The sequence below is a fragment of the Aotus nancymaae genome, unplaced genomic scaffold (assembly GCF_030222135.1).
Source record: "Aotus nancymaae isolate 86718 unplaced genomic scaffold, 86718_ANA_hifiasm-v0.15.2.pri h1tg000021l, whole genome shotgun sequence".
Classification (NCBI taxonomy): domain Eukaryota; kingdom Metazoa; phylum Chordata; class Mammalia; order Primates; family Aotidae; genus Aotus; species Aotus nancymaae.
The window spans coordinates 21,569,313-21,588,729 of record NW_026988433.1 but is presented as its reverse complement, the minus strand read 5'-3'; the positions used below and the strand labels follow the sequence as shown (position 1 = coordinate 21,588,729).

The window sequence follows — 19,417 nt, the reverse complement described above, 5'->3', positions numbered from 1 at the left end:
GGAGGGAGAGGGTAGGCAGCAAGAAAGAGGGGAGGGGTGGAGAGAGGGGAGGGGAGGAGGCAGTGGGGAGGGATGAAGAAAAAAGAAACCACAGTGAAAGGCCGTGGCTCACACCTGTAATCCCAGCACTTTGGGAGGCTGAGGCAGGTGGATCACCTGAGGTCAGGAGTTTGAGATGAGCCTGGCCAACATGGTGAAATGCTGTCGCTACTAAACCTAACAGGCCAAGGTAGCAGGTGCCTGCAGTCTGAGCTACACAGGAGGCTGAGGCAGGAGAATTGCTTGAACCCGGGAGGTAGAGGTTGCAGTGAACCGAGATCACGCCATTGCACTCCAGTCTGGGAGACAGACTCTGTCTCAAAAAAAAAAGAAAAAAGAAACACCAGTGAAAGATGTTTATAGGATTTTTTTTTTTCAGACGAAGTCTTGCTCTGTCACCAGGCTGGAGTGCAGTGGCACAATCTTGGCTCACTGCAACCTCCGCCTCCTGGGTTCAAGCGATTCTTCCGCCTCAGCCTCCCAAGTAGCTGGGACCACAGGCACGTGCCACCATGCCCAGCTAATTTTTTTGTATTTTTAGTAGAGATGGTGTTTCACCGTGTTGGCCAGGATGGTCTCGACCTCTTGACCTCGTAATCTGCCCGCCTCAGCCTCCCAAAGTACTGCAATTACAGGCGTGAGCCACCACTGCACCCGGCCGTTTATAGTAGATTTTTATGTCTATGGAGTTTGCAAGACTTAGACCAGAGTGTCTAGACATGATAAGAGACCCATCGGGAGGCCTAATGAGAAAACTATTAGAGGCCAGGAGTGGTGGCTCATGCCTGTGATCCCAGCACTTTGAGAGGTCAAGGCAGGCAGATCACGAGGTCAAGAGTTCAAGACCAGCCTGGCCAACATAGTGAAACCTGTCTCTACTAAAAATACAAAAATCAGCCGGGCATGGTGGCCCACTCTTGCAGTCCCAGCTACACAGGAGGCTGAGGCAGGACAATCTCTCGAACCTGGAAGTCAAGATTGTGATAAGCCAAGATCACACCACTGCACTCCAGCCTAGGCAACAGAACAAGACTTTGTCCCACCCCTGCCAAAAAAAAAAAAAAAAAAAGATGAAAGAAATGTATTAGAAATAAAAGTAGATTAGATTCTAATACCAGTTATGCAACCAACAATGAGACACTGTGGCAAATCCTCTTGGTCTCAATTTCTTCACCTGTAAATACAGTGAGTACTAAAAAACCAGAGCCATTCCACACCAGAGGCATTCCAACTCCAAATGTGTTTGACTCTACATTGTTGAATATCTACTATGTGCCAAGAACAGAACATAATAAAAATTTAGGCTAGGTGCACTGGCTCATGCCTCTAATCCCAACACTTTGGGAGGCCAAGGCAGTGGACTACGTGAGGCCAGAGGTTCAAAACCAGCCTAGGTAACACTGTCTCTACAAAAAAATTTTTTAATTGTAGGGCACAGCACTTTGGGAGGCCAAAGCAGGCAGCTTGAGCTCAAGAGTTTGAGAACAGACTAGGCAACATGGTAAGACCCTGTCTCTACTAAAAATACAAAAAATTAATTAGGTATGATGGCGTATGCATGTGGTCCCAAGCTACTCGGGAGGCTGAGGAAGGAGAACTGCTTGAACTCGGGAGGCAGAGGTTAGAGTGAGCAGAAATCGAGCCGCTGCACTCCAGCCTGGGTGACAGAGCAAGACCTTGTCTCAAAAAAAAAAATTGCAGGGTGTGGTGGTGCATGTGCCTGCGGTCCAGTTACTCAGGAGGTTGAGGCAGGAGGATCGCTTGAGCCCAGGAGTTCAAGGCTGCAATAAGCCATGATCGCAATACTGTACTCCAACCTAGGCAATACAGCAAAATCCTGTCTCAAAAATTAAATACATAGGCCAGGCACAGTGGCTAACACCTGTAATCCCAGCATTTTGGGAGGTCAAGGCAGGCGGATCACCCGAGGTTGGGAGTTTAACACCAGTCTCAACAACATGGAGAAACCACATCTCTACTACAAATACAAAATTAGCCGAACACGGTGGCGCATGCCTGTAATCGAGTTACTCAGGAGGCTGAGGCAGGAGAATTGCTTGAACCCGGGAGGCAGAGGTTGCAGTGAGCCGGGATTGTGTCATTGCACTACAGCCTGGGCAACAAGAGCAAAACGCTGTGTCAAAAATAAACAAATAAAAAATAAACAAACAAACAAATAAAAAACATACATAAGAATAGAAAATATTAAGACTTTAGTATCTCACTTTTTAAGTAAGGTATTCTTTCTCTTTTAACAGATAAAGAAACTAAGCCTGAGAATGACTGAGTAACTTGCCCATTCAAACATCTGACCATGTAGTAAGTGCCAACCATGGTTCTTACTATTCCTATTCCAGGAAAAAGGAATACAATCAATAGTGAACAAAACAAAGTTCCTGCTTTCACGGAGCTTAAATTTTAGTTACTGAAGAGTAAGCCATGATTCCAGCTTAGACTAGGGTTGCCAGATAAAATACAAGATGCTCAGTTAAATCTCAACTTTAGATAAATAATTTTCTCCTGTGGAATTTTAGACACAATTATACTAAAAAATTAGTCAATGTTCCTCAAGAATTAAATTTAACTGAGTGTCCTGTATTTTTATTTGCCAAATCTGACAACTCCAGCTTAGATATGACCTCAAAACTCTTCCTCAATCCTTTTACTGCATTTCTGTGGCTCTAAAGCAGTTACTTTTTTGACTCTATCAATGAAAAGTTACTTTTTTAAATAAATTTTTGGCTGGGCATAGTGACTCATGCCTGTAATTTCAGCATTCTGGAGGCCAAGGTGGGTGGATCACCTGAGCCCAGGAGTTGAAGACCAGCCCGAACAACATGGCAAAACCATCTCTACAAAAAATACAAAAATAAGCCAACTATAGTGGCATATTCCTGCAGTCTCAGCTACTGGGGAGGTTGAGGTGGGAGGATCCCTTGAGCCCAGGGTGTGGTGGCACGTGCCTGTAGTCCCAGCTACTCTGGAGTCTGAGGCAGGAGAACTACTTGAACAATTCTCTGGAAGCGGAGGTTGCAGTAAGCCGATATCCCGCCACTGCACTCCAGCCTGGCGACAGAGTGAGACTCAGTCTCAAAAAGACAAAAAACAAACAAACAAAATACAATTCTTGGCACAATAATCTTTAGCACTTTGGGAGGCCCTGGCAGGTGAATTGCCTGAGGTCAGGAGTTCGAGATCTGCCTGGCTGACATGGCGAAACCCATCTCTACTAAAAAATACAAATAAACTAGCCAGACACGACGATGGGCACCTGTAATCCCAGCTACTCGAGAGGCTGAGGCAGGAGAATCGCTTGAACCCAAGAGTCAGAGGTTGCAGTGAGCCGAGATCATGCCATTGTACTCCAGCCTGGGCAACAGAGCGAACCTCCATCTCAAAAAAAAAAAAAAGAAGCCGGGCGCGGTGGCTCACGCTTGTAATCCCAGCACTTTGGGAGGCCGAGGCGGGTGGATCACGAGGTCAAGAGATCGAGACCATCCTGGTCAACATGGTGAAACCCCGTCTCTACTAAAAATACAAAAAATTAGCCGGGCATGGTGGCACGTGCCTGTAATCCCGGCTACTCAGGAGGCTGAGGCAGGAGAATTGCCTGAACCCAGGAGGCGGAGGTTGCGGTGAGCCGAGATCGCGCCATTGCACTCCAGCCTGGATAACAAGAGTGAAACTCCGTCTCAAAAAAAAAAGAAAAAAAAAAAGAAAAAAAATAAAAAAAGAAAAGAAAAGAAAACAATTCTTTCGATAACGCAATGCATCCTAACACTTTTTACTGTTTTTCATTTTTCTAAAAACGCTTGTTATACCCCACTAAAGTGATTTCACAATCTACTAAGAAATCATGACCTGCAGTTTGAAAAATACTTTTTTGGGAGATAAAAAAAAATCATTTAACCTTGTATTATGAGTCACCATTATGAGCACATTAACTACACTGTGCTATAAACTAGTAATGCCCTTAGGGCCTAAGGTATACAGCTATAATCTTACAGTCAAAACTCCCAGGCCGGGCGTGGTGACTTAGGCCTGTAATCCCAGTACTTTGGGAGACTGAGGCAGGTGAATCACCTGAGGTCAGGAGTTGGAGACCAGCCTGGCCAACACAGTGAAACCCGTCTCTACTAAAAATACAAAAATTAGCTGGGCATGGTGGCAGGCGTCTGTAATCCCAGCTACTTGGAAGGCTGAGGCAGAAGGATCACTTGAAGCTAGGAGGCGGAGGTTCCAGTAAGCCAAAATTGTGCCATTGCATTCCAGCCTGGACAACAGAGCGAGACTCTGTCAAAAAAAAAAAAAAAAGGCTAGGTGTGGTGGTTCATGCCTGTGGTCCCACCACTTTGGGAGGCCGAGGCAGGCAGATCACCTGAGGTCAGGAGTTGGAAGCCAGCCTGGCCAACATGGGGAAATCCCGTCTCTACTAAAAATACAAAATTTAGCCCGGTGTGGTGGCAGGCACCTGTAATCCCAGCTACTCAGGAGGCTGAGGCAGAACTGCTTGAACCCGGGAGGCAGAGGTTGCAATGAGCTGAGATCATGCCACTGCACTCCAGCCTGGGCAACAAGAACAAAAATCCGTTCCCTCCAAAAATCCCTCCCAAAATGGTATACTTTTTGAGCTCTGTGTCTGTTTTTTAATAATTCTCCAGTCTGATTTGTTTTTTGAGACAAGGTCTCATTGTAAACTTGGGCTGGAGTGTAGTGACATAACCATGGCTCACCTCGACCTCCAGACTCAAATGATCCACCCGCCTCAGCATCCCAAGTAGTTGGGACTACAGGTGCGCAGGACGATGCCCAGCTAAATTTTGTGTATCAATTATTTTTTGTCAAGATGAGGTTTCCCTGTGTTGTCCAGGCTGGACTTGAATTCCTGGGCTCAAGTAATCCACCTGCTTCAGCCTCCCAAAGTGCTGGGATTACAGGTGTGAGCCACCATGCCCAGTCACCATTATTTCTCCTTTTTATTTTTTTTGAGACAAAGTCTCACTCTGTCACCCAGGCTGGGGTGCAGTGGCACAATGTGAGCTCACTGCAACCTTCACCTCTCGGGTTCAAGTGATTCTCCTGACTCAGCCTCCCGAGTAGCTGGGGTTACAGGCGCCCCAAGCCTGGCTAAATTTTTAAAAAACATTTTTAGTAGAGACAGGGTTTCACCATGTTGCCCAGGCTGGTCTTGAACTGCTGACCTCAACTGACCCACCCACCTTGGCCTCCCAAAATTCTGGGATTAAGGCGTAAGCCACCGCACCCAGCCAGGTCTTTCAACTTCCTATCATGCTACTGTTATTTCTCATGGATGTCAATATGTCTCTGAAAGTATTACTTTTCTACTTACTGCCAATATGTAAATCAGAAAAGAAACCTAGATAGAATCACGTGTGAAGTAAAAGTAAGTTCTCCAAGAGGCCATAAAGAACTCTCCAGACCAGAGGCTGAAGCAGGAGGATAGCTTAAGCTCAGGAGTTGGAGGCCAGCCTGGACAACATAACAAGACCCAAATTTCATCAAAAAATAAAACAGACAAAAAAAACTCCCCTTTCTATAATCTACTCAAGCTTCAGTGAAAAGACATTTAGTCTTCAATTCCTGATTTCTTTTTTCTCTCTTTTTTGCCCACCTGCAACTGTCTTGATCAAGTTATGCTTTTTTTTTTATTTTTTTTAGAGACGGGGCTTCGCCATGTTGGGCAGGCTGGTCTCAAACTCCTGACCTCAGGTGATTCACCCGCCTCAGCCTCCCAAAGTGCTGGGATTACAGGCGGGAGCCACCGCACCCCGTCCTGATTTCTAAAGGTTTCAGGAATGAAGATAGTTAACTGCACAAAGTCTACAGTAAATGTTTATAAACTAGAAGAAAAATGCAGTCAGTACTTGTTTCAAAACCTGCCTTTATAAAAAAAACTAAAATTATAATCAAGCTTAATTCCACTTACAAAAATTATTAAAATTTTTTTTTTTTTTTGAGATGAAGTCTCACTCTGTAGCCCAGGCTGGAATGCAGTGGCATGATCTCAGCTCACTGCAACCTCCTCCTCCTGGGTCCCAGTTCAAGCAATTCTCCTGCCTCAGCCTCCCGAGTAGCTAGAATTACAGGCATGCGCCACCATGCCCAGCTAATTTTTTTTGCATTTTTAATAGAGACAGGGTTTTACCATGTTGGCCAGGCTGGTCTTGAACTCCTGACCTCATGATCCGACCACCTCAGCCTTCCAAAGTGCCGGTATTATAGGCATGAGCCACCATGCCCAGCCAAGAATATATATATATATTTTTTAGACGGAGTTTCACTCTTATTACCCAGGCTAGAGTGCAATGGCGCGATCTCAGCTCACCGCAACCTCCGCCTCCCGGGTTCAGGCAATTCTCCTGCCTCAGCCTCCTGAGTAGCTAGGATGACAGGCACGCACCACCGTGCCTAGCTAATTTTTTGTATTTTTAGTAGAGACAGGGTTTCACCATGTTGACCAGGATGGTCTCGATCTCTTGACCTCGTGATCCGCCCGCCTCAGCCTCCCAAAGTGCTGGGATTACAGGCGTGAGCCACCGTGCCCGGCCCCCAAGAATATTTTTAACATGACTTTTAAAAGCAGTATGAAAAATGGAAATCAAAAATCTTTGACCTGGCCAGGCACAATGGCTCATGCCTCTAATCCCAGCACTGTGGGAGAACTAGGTGGGTGGATCATTTGAATTTAAGAGTTTGAGACCAGCCTGGGCAACATAGCAAAACCCTGTCTCCACAATATATACAAAAGTTGGGCAAAGTAGCATGCACCTATAGTCCCAGCTACTCAAGAACTGAGGCAGGAGGACTACTTGAGCCCTGGATGTTGAGGCTGCAATGAGCCATGACCATGCCATTACACACCAACCCGGGTAACAGAGTAAGACCCAGTCTCAAAAAAAGGAAAAAACTTGATCATAGGCAACATTGTTCAATAAAGCCTTTAAAGGCCATGCCTTCAAGAGGACAACATTCTGAAGTTCTAATATAGTTATTAAAAATAAACCACATTCACGTATACTGCCGACAAGCCTCATACCACAACTAATGAGTTTTACAAAGACTCCATTATAGAATGATATCTTATTCAATTCCCAAAATGTAGTTAGCTTTTAATCATGGCATGAAACTGACATTTTTGGGCTAGACACATTGGCTCATGCCTGTAATCCCAGTACGCTGGGAGGCCTAGGCAGGTGGATCATTCAAGACCAACATGGCAAAACTCCATCTCTACTGAAAATACAAAAAAACTAGCCAGGCACTATGTGGTGTATCTGTGGTTCCAGCTACTTGAGAGGTTGAGATGGAAGGATAGCTTAAACTCAGGAGGCAGAGGTTGCAGTGAGCCATATTTGCAGCTCTGCACTCCAGCCTTAGCAACAGAGCCAGATTTTGTCTCAAAAAAAGAAAAAAATAAACAAAGAAAGAAATTGACATTTTATAGCCACTTGACTCAACTTCAGGGCTTAAACTATAAGCAATCTATATAAGAATCTTTAAACATTAATGAGAATTTCAAATTTTTACATGAATGCAAACACAAATAATTATCGGCAAATAAAAAGTTAAGGTTAACAGCTGTGATAAGTTTTCATAAACAACTCAGACTCATAAAAATACTAAACCAGGACGAGTACGGTGGCTGACGCATATAATCCCAACACTTTGGGAGGCTGAGGCAGGCGGATCAACTGAAGTCAGTAGTTCAAGATCAGCCTGGCCAACATGGTGAAATCCCATCTCTACTAAAAATCCAAAAAAATTAGCCAGGTGTGGTGGCACGTGCCTATAATCTTAGCTACTCAGGAGCCAGAGACAGAAGAATTGCTTGAACCCAGGAGGCGGAGGTTGCAGTGAGCCAAGATCATGCCAATGCAATCCACCCTGGGTGACAAAGCAAGACTCTGTCTCCAAAAATAAATAACCAGGCATGGTGGCTCATGCCTGTAATACCAGCACTTTTGGAGGCCAAGGGAAGCGGATCATAAGGTCAGGAGTTCGAGACTAGCCTGGCCAACATGGCAAAACCCCATCTCTACTAAAAATACAAAAATTAACCAGGCATGGTGGCAGGCACCTGTAGTCCCAGCTACTCAGGAAGCTGAGGCAGGAGAATCACTTGAACCCGGGAGGCGGAGGTTGTTGTGAGCCGAGACTATGCCATTGTACTCCAGCCTGGGTGACAAGAGCAAGACTCCATCCCAAAAATAAATAAATAAATAAATAAAAATACTAAACCATTAAAAATAATAAAACCGGGCCAGGTGCGTTGGCTCATGCCTGTAATCCCAGCACTTTGGGAGGCCGAGGTGGGCGGATCACAAGGTCAGGAGCTCGAGATCAGCCAGACAACATAGCGAAACACTGTCTCTACTATAAATACAAAAATCAGCCAGGCGTGGTAGCACACGCCTGTAGTCCCAGCTACTTGGGAAGCTGAAGCAGGTGAATCGCTTGAACCAGGAGTCGGAGGTTGCTGTGAGCCGAGACCACGCCATTGCACTCCAGCCTGGGTGACAAAGCGAGACTCTGTCTCAATAATAATAATAATAATAATAATAAAACTAGGCCGGCCCTGGTGGCTCAACCCTATAATCCTAGCACTTTGGGAGGCCAAGGTGCACAGATCACTTGAGGTCAGGAGTTCAAGACCAGTCTGGCCAACATGATGAAACCCCATCTCTACTAAAAATACAAAAATCAGCCAGGCGTAGGGCACACACCTATAATCCCAGTACTCGGGAGGCTGAGGCAGGAGAATCACTTGAAGCAGGGAGGCAGAGTTTGCAGTGAGCTGAGATCACACCATGGTATTCCATTCTGGGTAACAGAGCAAGACCCTGCCCCCCCGACACACACACATGCACACACAAACACACACAAATAATAATTTAAAAACCAGCCCAGCATAGTGGTTCATGCCTATAATCTCAGCACCTTGGGAGGCCGAGGAGGGCAACTGCTTGAGGTCGTGAATTCAAGGCCATCCTGGGCAACAAGGTAAAATCCGTTTCTATAAAAAAAAAAAAAAAAAAAAAGAGGTCGGGAGCAGTGGCTCACACCTCTAATTCCAGCACTTTGAGAGGCCGGGGCAGGAGGATCGCCTGAGGTCAGGAGATTCAGACCAGCCTGGCCAACATGGTGAAACCCTGTCTCTACTAAAAACACAAAAATCAGCCAGGTGTACTGGCCCATGCCTATAATCCCAGTTACTCAGGAGGCAGAGGCATGAGAATCACTTGAACCCAGGAGGCAGAGGTTGCAGCGAGCCGAGATCCTGCCACTGCACTCCAGCCTAGGCAACAGAGCAAGAAAAAAATTTATCTGGGCATGGTGGCGCATGCCCGTGGACCCACCTACTCAGGAGGCTGAGGTGGGAGGATCGCTTGGGGCTGAGAAGTCTCGGTTGCAATGAGCCATTATCACGCCACCGCACTCCAGGCCTGGGTGACAGAGCTAGACGCCATCTCAAAAAATAAATAAGGTCGGGCACAGTGGCTCACACCTGTAATACCAGCACCTTGGGAGGCCAAGATGGGTAGATCACCTAAGGTCAGGAGTTCAAGACCAGTCTGGCCAACATGGTGAAACCCTATCTCTACTAAAAATACAAAAATTAGCCGGGTAAGGTGGTAAACGACTGTAATCTCAGCTACTTAGGAGGCTGAGGCAGGAAAATCACTTGAACCTGGGAAGCGGAGGTTGCAGTGGGCTGAGATCGTGCCACTGCATTCCAGCCTGGGTGACAGAGCGAGACTCTGTCTCAAAATAAATAAGCAAGGATTTAACATTTAAGTAGATTTCACACAAGTACAGAACTACATACATAAAAAACAAAAAAAAGAAAACAGACCTCGCCAGGCACGGTGGCTCACGCCTGTAATCCCAGCACTTTGGGAGGCCGAGGCGGGTGGATCACGAGGTCAAGAGATCAAGACCATCCCGATCAACGTGGTGAAACCCCGTCTCTACTAAAAATACAAAAAATTAGCTGGGCATGGTGGTGTGTGCCTGTAATCCCAGCTACTCAGGAGGCTGAGACAGGAGAATTGTCTGAACCCAGGAGGCGGAGGTTGCGGTGAGCCGAGATCGTGCCATTGCACTCCAGCCTGGGTAACAAGAGCGAAACTCCGTCTCCAAAAAAAAAAAAAAAAAAGAAAACAGACCTCCTGTTTTAGCAAGCCAAAATCAAGGTTACAAGAAGTTATCCTGAAGGGCAAGGACTGCTTGTGGCGGTATTCCTTAAAACAGGGGTCCATGGCCTGTTAGGAACCAGACTGCTCAACAGGAGCTGAGTGAGCATTGCCGCTTTAGCTCCGCCTCCTGTCAGATCAGGTGCAGTATTATGTTCTCACAGGAGCACAAACCCTACTGGGAACTGCACATAGTGAGGGATGTAGGTTGTGTATTCCTTATGAGAATCTAACAAATGCCTAATGATCTGAAGTGGAACAGTTTCATCCCATAATGAAACTGCCCCTGCCCCTGTGGAAAAACCATCTTCCACAAAACTGGTCTCTAGTGTCAAAAAGGCTGGGAACCATTGCCTTAAAATACACAGCATAATCTTGTTTATATATCTCCATTTATTTAGAGGGAGGGGCCCGGAACTTAAAATTTAAAAACAAAAATAAAGGAAGAGGACCAGCACAGTGGTGCACACCTGTAATCTCAGCACTTTGGGAAGCTGAGACAGGAGGACCATTTGAGCCCAGGAATTTGAGACCAGTCTGGGAAACATGGCAGGACCCTGTCTCTAAAAAAAATTTACATGTTAGCCAGCTGGTGTGCACATGTAGTCCCAGCTACTCAGGAGGCTAAGGCAGCAGAAATACTTGAACCCCAAAGATTGAGGCTGCACTCCAGCCTGGGTGACAGAGGGAGACCCTGACTCTAAAAGGTATAATAATCTCTCAATGCTTAGGGGTTTTGCCTTCCATTTTTAAGATTTAGAGATTTTGTTGTTGTTGTTGTTGTTGTTTAAGAGACAGAGTAGGCAGGTCGAAGTGGCTCTGCCTGTAATCCCAGCACTCTGGGAGGCTGAGGCAGGGAAATCACCTGAGTTCAGGAGTTTAAAACCAGCCTGGCCAACATGGGTGAAACTCCATCTCTACTAAAAATGCAAAAATTAGCTGGGCATTGTAGCACATGTCTGTAATCCCAGCTACTTGGAGGCTGAGGCAGGAGAATAGCTTAAACTTGGGAGTCAGAGGTTGCAGTGAGCCAAGATTGTGCCACTGTATTCCAGCCTGGGCAAAAGAGTAAGACTCTGTATCAAAAAAAAAGAGAAACCTTAGATGGTAACAGTCATACACAGATGACCCAGAAAAAAAAAAAACAAAGTACTTTTACTTAAAAAACCAGGTATGGTGGCTCACGCCTGTAATCCCAGCACTTTGGGAGGCCGAGGCAGGAAGATCATCTGAGGTTGGGAGTTTTAGATCAGCCTGACCAACATGTTAGTAGAAACCCCATCTCTAGTAAAAATACAAAAATTAGCTGGGCGTGGTGGCATGCGCCTGTAGTCCCAGCTACTCAGGAGGCTGAGGCAAGAGAATTGCTTGAACCCGAAAGGCAGAGGTTGCAGCGAGCCAAAATGGTGCCACTGCACTCCAGCCTGGGCAACAGGGTAAGACTGTTTCCAAAAAAAAAAAAAAAAAAAGGGAGGATACAGTAGCAGGCATGTCTCTTAATAAGCTGTTTACATCTCCATTGAAGTTGTCATAATCATTTGAAATAGGTAAAAAAAAAAAAAAAAATGTGGTTTTGTTCATGCTCAACTATTTATACAACATCAAAATACTATCACTATCTAGTCAAAATAGAAAATTCTAAGGAAAAATCTTCTAAAACCTTAAAATTCCTTTCAAGGTAAAAAACCATACTTTGCTAAGGCAATAGTTCTAACACAGCTGCAGCTATTAAGACAAAAAACAGGCCAGGCGCGGTGGCTCACGCCTGTAATCCCAGCACTTTGGGAGGCCGAGGTAGGTGGATCACGAGGTCAAGAAATCAAGACCATCCTGATCAACATGGTGAAACCCCGTCTCTACTAAAAATACAAAAATTAGCTGGGCGTGGTGGCGCATGCCTGTAATCCCAGCTACTCAGGAGGCTGAGGCAGGAGAATTACCTGAACCTAGGAGGCGGAGGTTGCGATGAGCTGAGATCGCTCCATTGCACTCCAGCCTGGGTAACAAGAGCAAAACTCCGTCTCAAAAAAAAAAAAAAAAAAGACAAAAAACAATGATATTCACCTTTGTTGTTTTTTGTTTGTTTTTTTTGGTTTGGTGGTTTTTTTTTTGAGATGGAGTCTTGCTCTGTCACCCAGGCTGGAGTGCAATGGCGAGATCTCAGCTCACTGCAACCTCCTCCTGAGTTCAAGCAATTCTTCTGCCTTAGCCTCCCAAGTCGCTGGGACTACAGGAGCATGCCACCATGCCCAGCTCAGCTTACTTTTGTATTTTTAGTAGAGATGGGGTTCCACCATGTTAGCCAGGATGGTCTCCATCTACTCACCTCGTGATCTGCCCCCCTCAGCTTCCCGAAGTGCTGGGATTACAGGCTTGAGCCACCGTGCCTGGCCAATAGCCATGTTTTGACTTAAAGGAGGATCTCAAGGCGAGGCACAGTGGCTCACACCTGTAACTGCATAACCATATGCTCTTTCTTTTTTTTTTTCTGAGACAGAGTATCTTACTCTTGCCCAGGCTGGATCTCAGATCACTGGAACCTCCACCTCCCAGCTTCAAGCGATTCTCCTCCCTCAGCTTCCCAAGTAGCTGGGATTACAGGTACCCACCACCATGCCCGGCTAATTTTTGTATTTTTAAGAGACGGGGTTTCTCCATGTTGGTCAGGCTGATCTCAAACTCCGGACCTCAGGTGATCCGCCTGCCTCTTCACTCGGCCAGGAGATCAAGACCATCCTGGCCAACATGGTGAAATCCCATCTCTATTAAAAATACAAAACTCAGCTGGGTGTGGTGGCACATGCCTGTAATCCCAACTACTTGGGAGGCTGAGGCATAAGAATTGTTTGAACCCAGGAGGCGGAGGTTGCAGTGAGCCAAGATCGCACCACTGCACTCCAGCCTGGCGACAGAGCGAGACTCGGTCTCAAAAAGAGACAGAAACTGATGCAAGTTTTGGCACAAACTTAAAAAGTTTATTTTCTCCACATACTTGAAACAAAAACTAAACTAATTAGGTAAAATAAATAAGCCCAAAAGAAAATAACACATGCCTCTTTGGTCACTAACAGCCATCTACAATTTACCTCTAATGAAGTCAATGTCAATTAACTTTTTTGGTCTAACTTCAGAGATGGTTAGTATCAATATGCACATAAAAGAATAACAAAGGATGATGCCATTTAAACCTTATAAATTACTAATGAGGCCACATGACTAATTAATCTAGATAAAAAGCAAATGGCTAAATACCGGACCTTCAAATCTTTGCTCAAATGTTAGCTCCTCAATGAAGCCTTCCCTAATCCATTTAAAATTGTAACCCATTCCCCTCCCCACTCCCTATACCTTTAATCTGCTTTCTTCTAATCCCATAGCTCTTAATTGCTATTATGTACAGGTTGCTAATTTAATGTCTCATTGTCTGCCTAGTCACATTAGAATGTAAACTCCAGAAGGGCAGCATCTTTGTTTTATTCACTGATTCATCCCAAGAATCTCTTGTACATAGATGCTTCAATAAAGTTATGGTCAATGTAGCTATTTTAGGCCCTTCTAGAAGATATTTAACTGCAAGAGATGAACAGTCTCACTGATATCTAAATGGAAATGGAAGCATGATGAACAACTACATTAAATCACAGCACTCTTTTGTTTGTTTGTTTTTTTGAGACAGAATCTTGCTCTGTTGCCCAGGCTGGAGTGCAGTGGCACCATCTTGGCTCACAGCAACCTCTGCCTTCCAGGCTCAAGCGATTCTCCTGCCTCAGCCTCCCGAGTAGCTGGAATTACAGGCACCTGCCACCGTGCCCAGCTAAACAGTACAATTTCTAAGTTGCAATGCTCAAGAGAAAGAAGCAGTAAAAATACTAAGCTGAAAATCACTAAAAGAAAAAGGTTTTATTCACACTGAATCCTGTATCCCAAGAAATTCTAATGTTATATTATTTAGGGTTAGGAATACAGTAATAGAATTGTAAATCCATTTTTTTTTAAATGAGGAAGGAAATGTAGAAGAAGAAGAAGAAAAGATGAGTTAAACAGTCAAAATTCCCAAGAGTACCATGAAATTACATAAAAGTTACCAAAATTAACTTGGTCATAGGCTAGAAGCTAATAAAAAACACTTTCAGATGAAAAAGGGAGGTTGACAACAATAACAAAACTTTAGAACAGTTCCTCAAGAATTTCATTCCTGCACTTTACTCACTACTATCAGCACGATACAGCAAGTATCCTCTTTAATAATAGTGGTTACAGGTTTCAAAATATCTTCACATATACTACATTATTAAATCCTCAGAAAAACCAAATTAAACTCAAATATAAATAATCTGGTAACTAACAAAAGCACTTAATAATGTATGCACTTGACAATAAAAATGCAACTTTTCCTTTGAAAATTCCCCAAGATATTTGACAAACTACAAAGAGACCATTTTATGGAAGAGCAACTTTCTTGGCACTGGAAGTAATATAAGTCTTCTGAAGAATAATAGAGTACAGCTAGCAAGAGCCATAAAAATCCTGAAACCCTTTGACCTAGTAAAACCACTCTTGGGAGCTTTCTCTAAGGAAATAATTACACTGAAGCAAAAACCTATTAGTATAAAAACGTTGGCCAGGCTTGGTAGCTCACGACTGGCCTGAGAATCACAAGGTCAAGAGATGGAGACCATCCTGGCCAACATGGTGAAACTCCATCTCTACTAAAAATACAAAAATTAGCTGGGCGTGGTGGTGTGAGCCTGTGGTCCCAGCTACTCAGGAGGCTGAGGCAGAAGAATCACTTGAACCTGGGAGGTGGAGACTGCACTGAGCCAAGATCATGCCACTGCACTCCAGTCTGGAGTCAGAGTGAGACTGCAACTCAAAAAAAAAAAAAAAAAAATTCACTGCACCACTATCTATAATAACAAAAATGTGTAAACCCAAGTCACAATAGAATGGTTAGGTAAAAACCCTAAATTTTTTTTTTAATACTGGCCAGGCAAAGTAGCTCATGCTTATAATCCCAGCACTTTGGAAGGCCCAGGCAGGTGGATCACCTGAGGTCAGGAGTTCGAGACCAGCCTGGCCAACATGGTGAAACCCTGTCTCTACTAAAAATACAAAAATTAGCTAGGGGTGGTGGCACATTCCTGTAGTCCCAGCTACTCAGGAGGCTGAGGGGGAGAATCCCTTGAACCCGGGAGGCAGAGGTTATAATGAGCTAAGATCGTACCACTGCACTCCAGACTGGGGAACAGAGAGAGACTCTGGCTCAAAAAAAAAAAAAATGTACAATACAACGTTCAGGGAAAAAGGCTAACTACAAAATAACATACGCACTACTGCTACTACATAAAAATGAAAAGCTTAAAAAGCAAAAGTAAGAATTAGACTGACGGTCGGGCACAGTGGCTCACACCTGTAATCCTGGCACTTTGGGAGGCTGAGGCTGGGGGACCACTTGAGGTCTGGCCAGCCTGGCTAACATGGTGAAAACCCGTCTCAACTAAAAATACAAAAATTGGCCAGGGGCCAAAGCTCATGCCTGTAATCCCAGCATTTTGGGAGGTCAAGGCAGGTGGATCACTTGAAGTCAGGAGTTGGAGACTAGTCAGGCCAACATGGCAAAACCCCATCCTCACTAAAAATACAAAAAAATTGGCCGGGTGTGGTGGCAGGCACCTGTAATCCCAGCTACTAGGGAGGCTGAGGCAGGAGTATCCCTTGAACCCAGGAGGCGGAGACTGCAGTGAGCTGAGATCAGGCCACTGCACTTCAGCCTGGGTGACAGAATGAGACTCAGCTTCAAAAAAAAAAAAAGAATTAGATCCAAGTAAAAATACGTTCTAATATTGTGATTACATTGTCTTCCCCAAAACAGCCACCTTCAAAAATGTGTATGACAATTAAAGACAGAATAAATCCCTTCTGAAAGTCATGAAAAGCTATTCACACACACACACATACAAAAAAAAGTCAAATTATAAAATGTTTCTTAAAGCAGATGTATTTCTAGACTTTCAAGAATATTTTGCTATCTCAAAACTTGTCAAACCCAATGCTGCATTTTCTTATTTCACCCTTGCTCTCAGAAACTTATTTTCATTGCTGATACACAAAAACTAAAGTGAGGCGATTCCAGAAGTTGAAACTTATTTACAAGGAATGCAGTAAAGTGATTCAAAATTCAAAGTAATTCTACAAGTACATTAACAATCTGCACAAGAATAAAATTTCACATTATACAAATCCAACACAGTAAATAAAATTTCACCTATTCATCAAAAAGAATAAGGGCTACCATTTAGGTCTCGAGTAAAAGAATGTAAAGCAAGGAAAAATCTAAATTAATCTTAAATTGTTGTAAAGCCTCAAGGAACAAAAAAAAGACCTAGTGGAACTAAAACATTCCAAATATCTCTGATCAGTCAACCTATTCTGAAGCAAATTCTGCTAAAATCTAATTTTTAAGCCTAAGAGTCAATGCAACTTAAAATCCTTAGTTTTAATTTGTATGTATTTGAACAAGTTGAAAATATCTGCCAAATCTTCTTCTAATACCTAAGAAAGTGAAAACAGAATGCATCATTTTCTATAAAAACTGTATTTAAAATTTTTTCATTCTTCACTAAATGCCAACAAAAAAGGGAAACCAAAGTTATTCTATGAGGGGAAATGATCACTTCACCTGAACTAGTTTGGCTAAGTAGTGGCTGGGATGCTTCAGACTCAGAGAAGTGGTGTGGGGCGGGGGCAGGGACGGGACAGGACGAGGCACGTAAAGTCAAATAACCGACCGACTATTTCAGCCCCTGGCCCCATTAAAGGCAAGGGAATTCCTAAAAAAACCAGCTGATTCCTCTTGATGGGGAACTACTTCTGTAAATAAAAATTATTTAGAAATGGATTGCTGAAAATATGTTTTCAAAAAGAAAACTCGGGTGCCTGAAAAATCCTCTTATCCCACCTTCCAAAGCCCAAGATGTCTAAGGAGGACGCCGGTCACTGGCCCTGCCAAGCCGGCGGCCTAGGCCTAAGGGAGGCACAGTAGTGCCTGCAACACGGATGGACATGGGGCACAGGGGAAATGGACTTGCGTGCCCTTGGTAAGCTCTGGCGGCACTCCCGAAGTTAAGGACACCGGCCACAATGGAATGGAGTCTATTGACATTTGCTTCTCCGTTTGAACACTAAGCATTTTCTTAGTTCGTGAAATACGAACTGACAATCACCCCCCACCCCCACCCTCAACAGGCCCTCCTGCACGAACACACCCTCCAGAGTCAAACCCAGTTAGCCGGGACAACACTGACCCCTCGCCCCGTCTCTACCACAACCCCGGCTTAGGTGAGAAAAAGACACCAGTAAACATTTCTGCCTTCAGAAACCCCACCACGTCCCCTGCTGCAATCTCTCTCTACCAGCATTTCCGAAATTGGGGCGGGGATTGGGAAAAGTGCGCAGGGCGCCCGCTCCCTGCCACCAGCACCGCCGACCCGGATCTCCCGGGTCCAGCCTGGGTCCGGTCCTCGCCCACCACTGTTCACAGGCGCCTTCTCCACCGCGGCCTCGGAACAGCAATGCGGATCGGCCACTACCCGCGCGCCGGACAGGCCAGGCGGGGGAAGAAGGGAGGCCAGGCACTCCCCACCCTTCCCTTCCCCAGAAGGGGGAAGGCGGAACGCTGCACGGAGCCCCAAGATTCCACGGGAGTTCGGGAGACCCCGCCGCAGCCTCGGAATCAAACGGGGAGGGGTGCGGGGGCCAAGGCCCACCTGTCTCCACCCCGTCTTCCGATCTTTCCCAGGACTGGGAGGGGGCGGGGAGAGGAGCCCCGACAGACTCTGATGATTCCGGAGGAGCCCAGTGCCTACACCTTTAACGGGCACGGGGGACGCGGCCCTAACTTCTCCCCTTCTGAGATATCCCCCACGGTGGGGGACGACATGTTCCGGAAAACGACACCAAAGCCTCCAGACCCCTCCAATGTTCACACCTAAACTGGGGGTGGGACGCTGCCCAAGCACACCCCTGCTGCGGGCGGAGGGGGAGTGCAGAAGGGGGAGCCAGGGGTGACCACAGCCGCGACCCGAGAACTCCTCCCAACACGCGTGGGGAGGGGAGGCTGCTCGCTCCCTCCATCTTGACCGCTGGGGGAGGGGGCGGGGATGCTGCAGGAGGCTGGACAGGCCTGACAATCCCAGAAGACCCCCGCGGCGCCCCCCAGCCGAGCCTCGGGACTCAGGCCCGGGCGAGTCCCCCACACGCCGCCAGCCCCCAGCCCACCTCGGGCAGCGCTGCCGGTCATGGGGCGGGGACCGCAGCGCGAGCCGCGGGGGAAGGGACGCCGGGCCCAGAGCGGAGGGGGCTGGGTGCCGACACCCACCTGCCCAGGCCGGGCCTCCCGCTGCTGGCGGTCGCCGCAGCCGCTGAGGAAGAGGGAGCCGTGGCTGAGGACGAGGAGACAGAGGACGAGGACGGCGAAGGCGCGACGGCGGGCGACGCGAGAAGGCCGCTGCCGCCGGGCTTGCGGATATTGGCGGCCGCAGGCGGCTGCGGCTGCGGCTGCTGCTGCTGCTGTTGCTGTTGCTGCTGCTGTTGCTGCTGCTGCTGGGGCTTCAGCGACATGGTGAGGGGCCCATACACCGGCTCGCACGCCGGGCGGGGACAGCCGGGAGCCGGGCGCGCCGAGGAGTCGCCGGAGCGCGGCGGGGACGCGAGAGCGCCGAGCGGGGAGGCGCGGGTTGTCGCGGCCGGGGGGGCGCCCGGGCTGACAAGGGGGAAAAGGAGGACGAAGAAGGGGCGGGGAGGCCCGCCGAGACCGAGGAACCGCCGGAAGCCGGACCGGGATGCGCCGCTGCCGTTGCTACCAAAACAGTCTGAGGCGGAGGGAGGCGAGCGCTGCTGGGAGGGAGGGGGGCCAGGGCCGGGCGGGGGAGGGGCGGCGGAGGGATACCGTCCCGGTACCGCGCCACCGCCGCCCCGCCCGCTTCGCCGCGCCGGTCGCGGGAGCGAGCGCCGCCCGGGCCACCTAGCTGCGGCGAAGCGACGAGGCTCGGTGGCCGCCGCGGGACTCTGAGGAGCTGCGGCCGCTGAGCGCATCGGAGGCCGGGTGCGCCGAAGCGCCGGGTGGGCACGGAGATGCGAGATTGGGACTCTTTACCGGAAGTCGG

At 47.0% G+C, this 19,417-nt stretch overlaps 1 protein-coding gene across 3 annotated transcripts in view; it reads right to left on the bottom strand.

Moving 5' to 3' along the window:
* Positions 1–19,148, bottom strand: part of ATXN2 (ataxin 2) — a 148,388-nt gene extending 129,240 nt beyond the window's left edge. For 2 of the 3 annotated variants that reach the window (XM_064379828.1, XM_021675518.2), the window contains exon 1: positions 18,631–19,148. In XM_064379828.1, coding sequence (XP_064235898.1) covers positions 18,631–18,872 — 242 coding nt within the window. In that variant the 5' untranslated portion in view covers positions 18,873–19,148. The remainder of the gene's footprint in view (positions 1–18,630) is intronic. The other variant, XM_064379837.1, reaches the window with a different exon arrangement.
* Between the last annotated feature and the right edge of the window lie 269 nt (positions 19,149–19,417).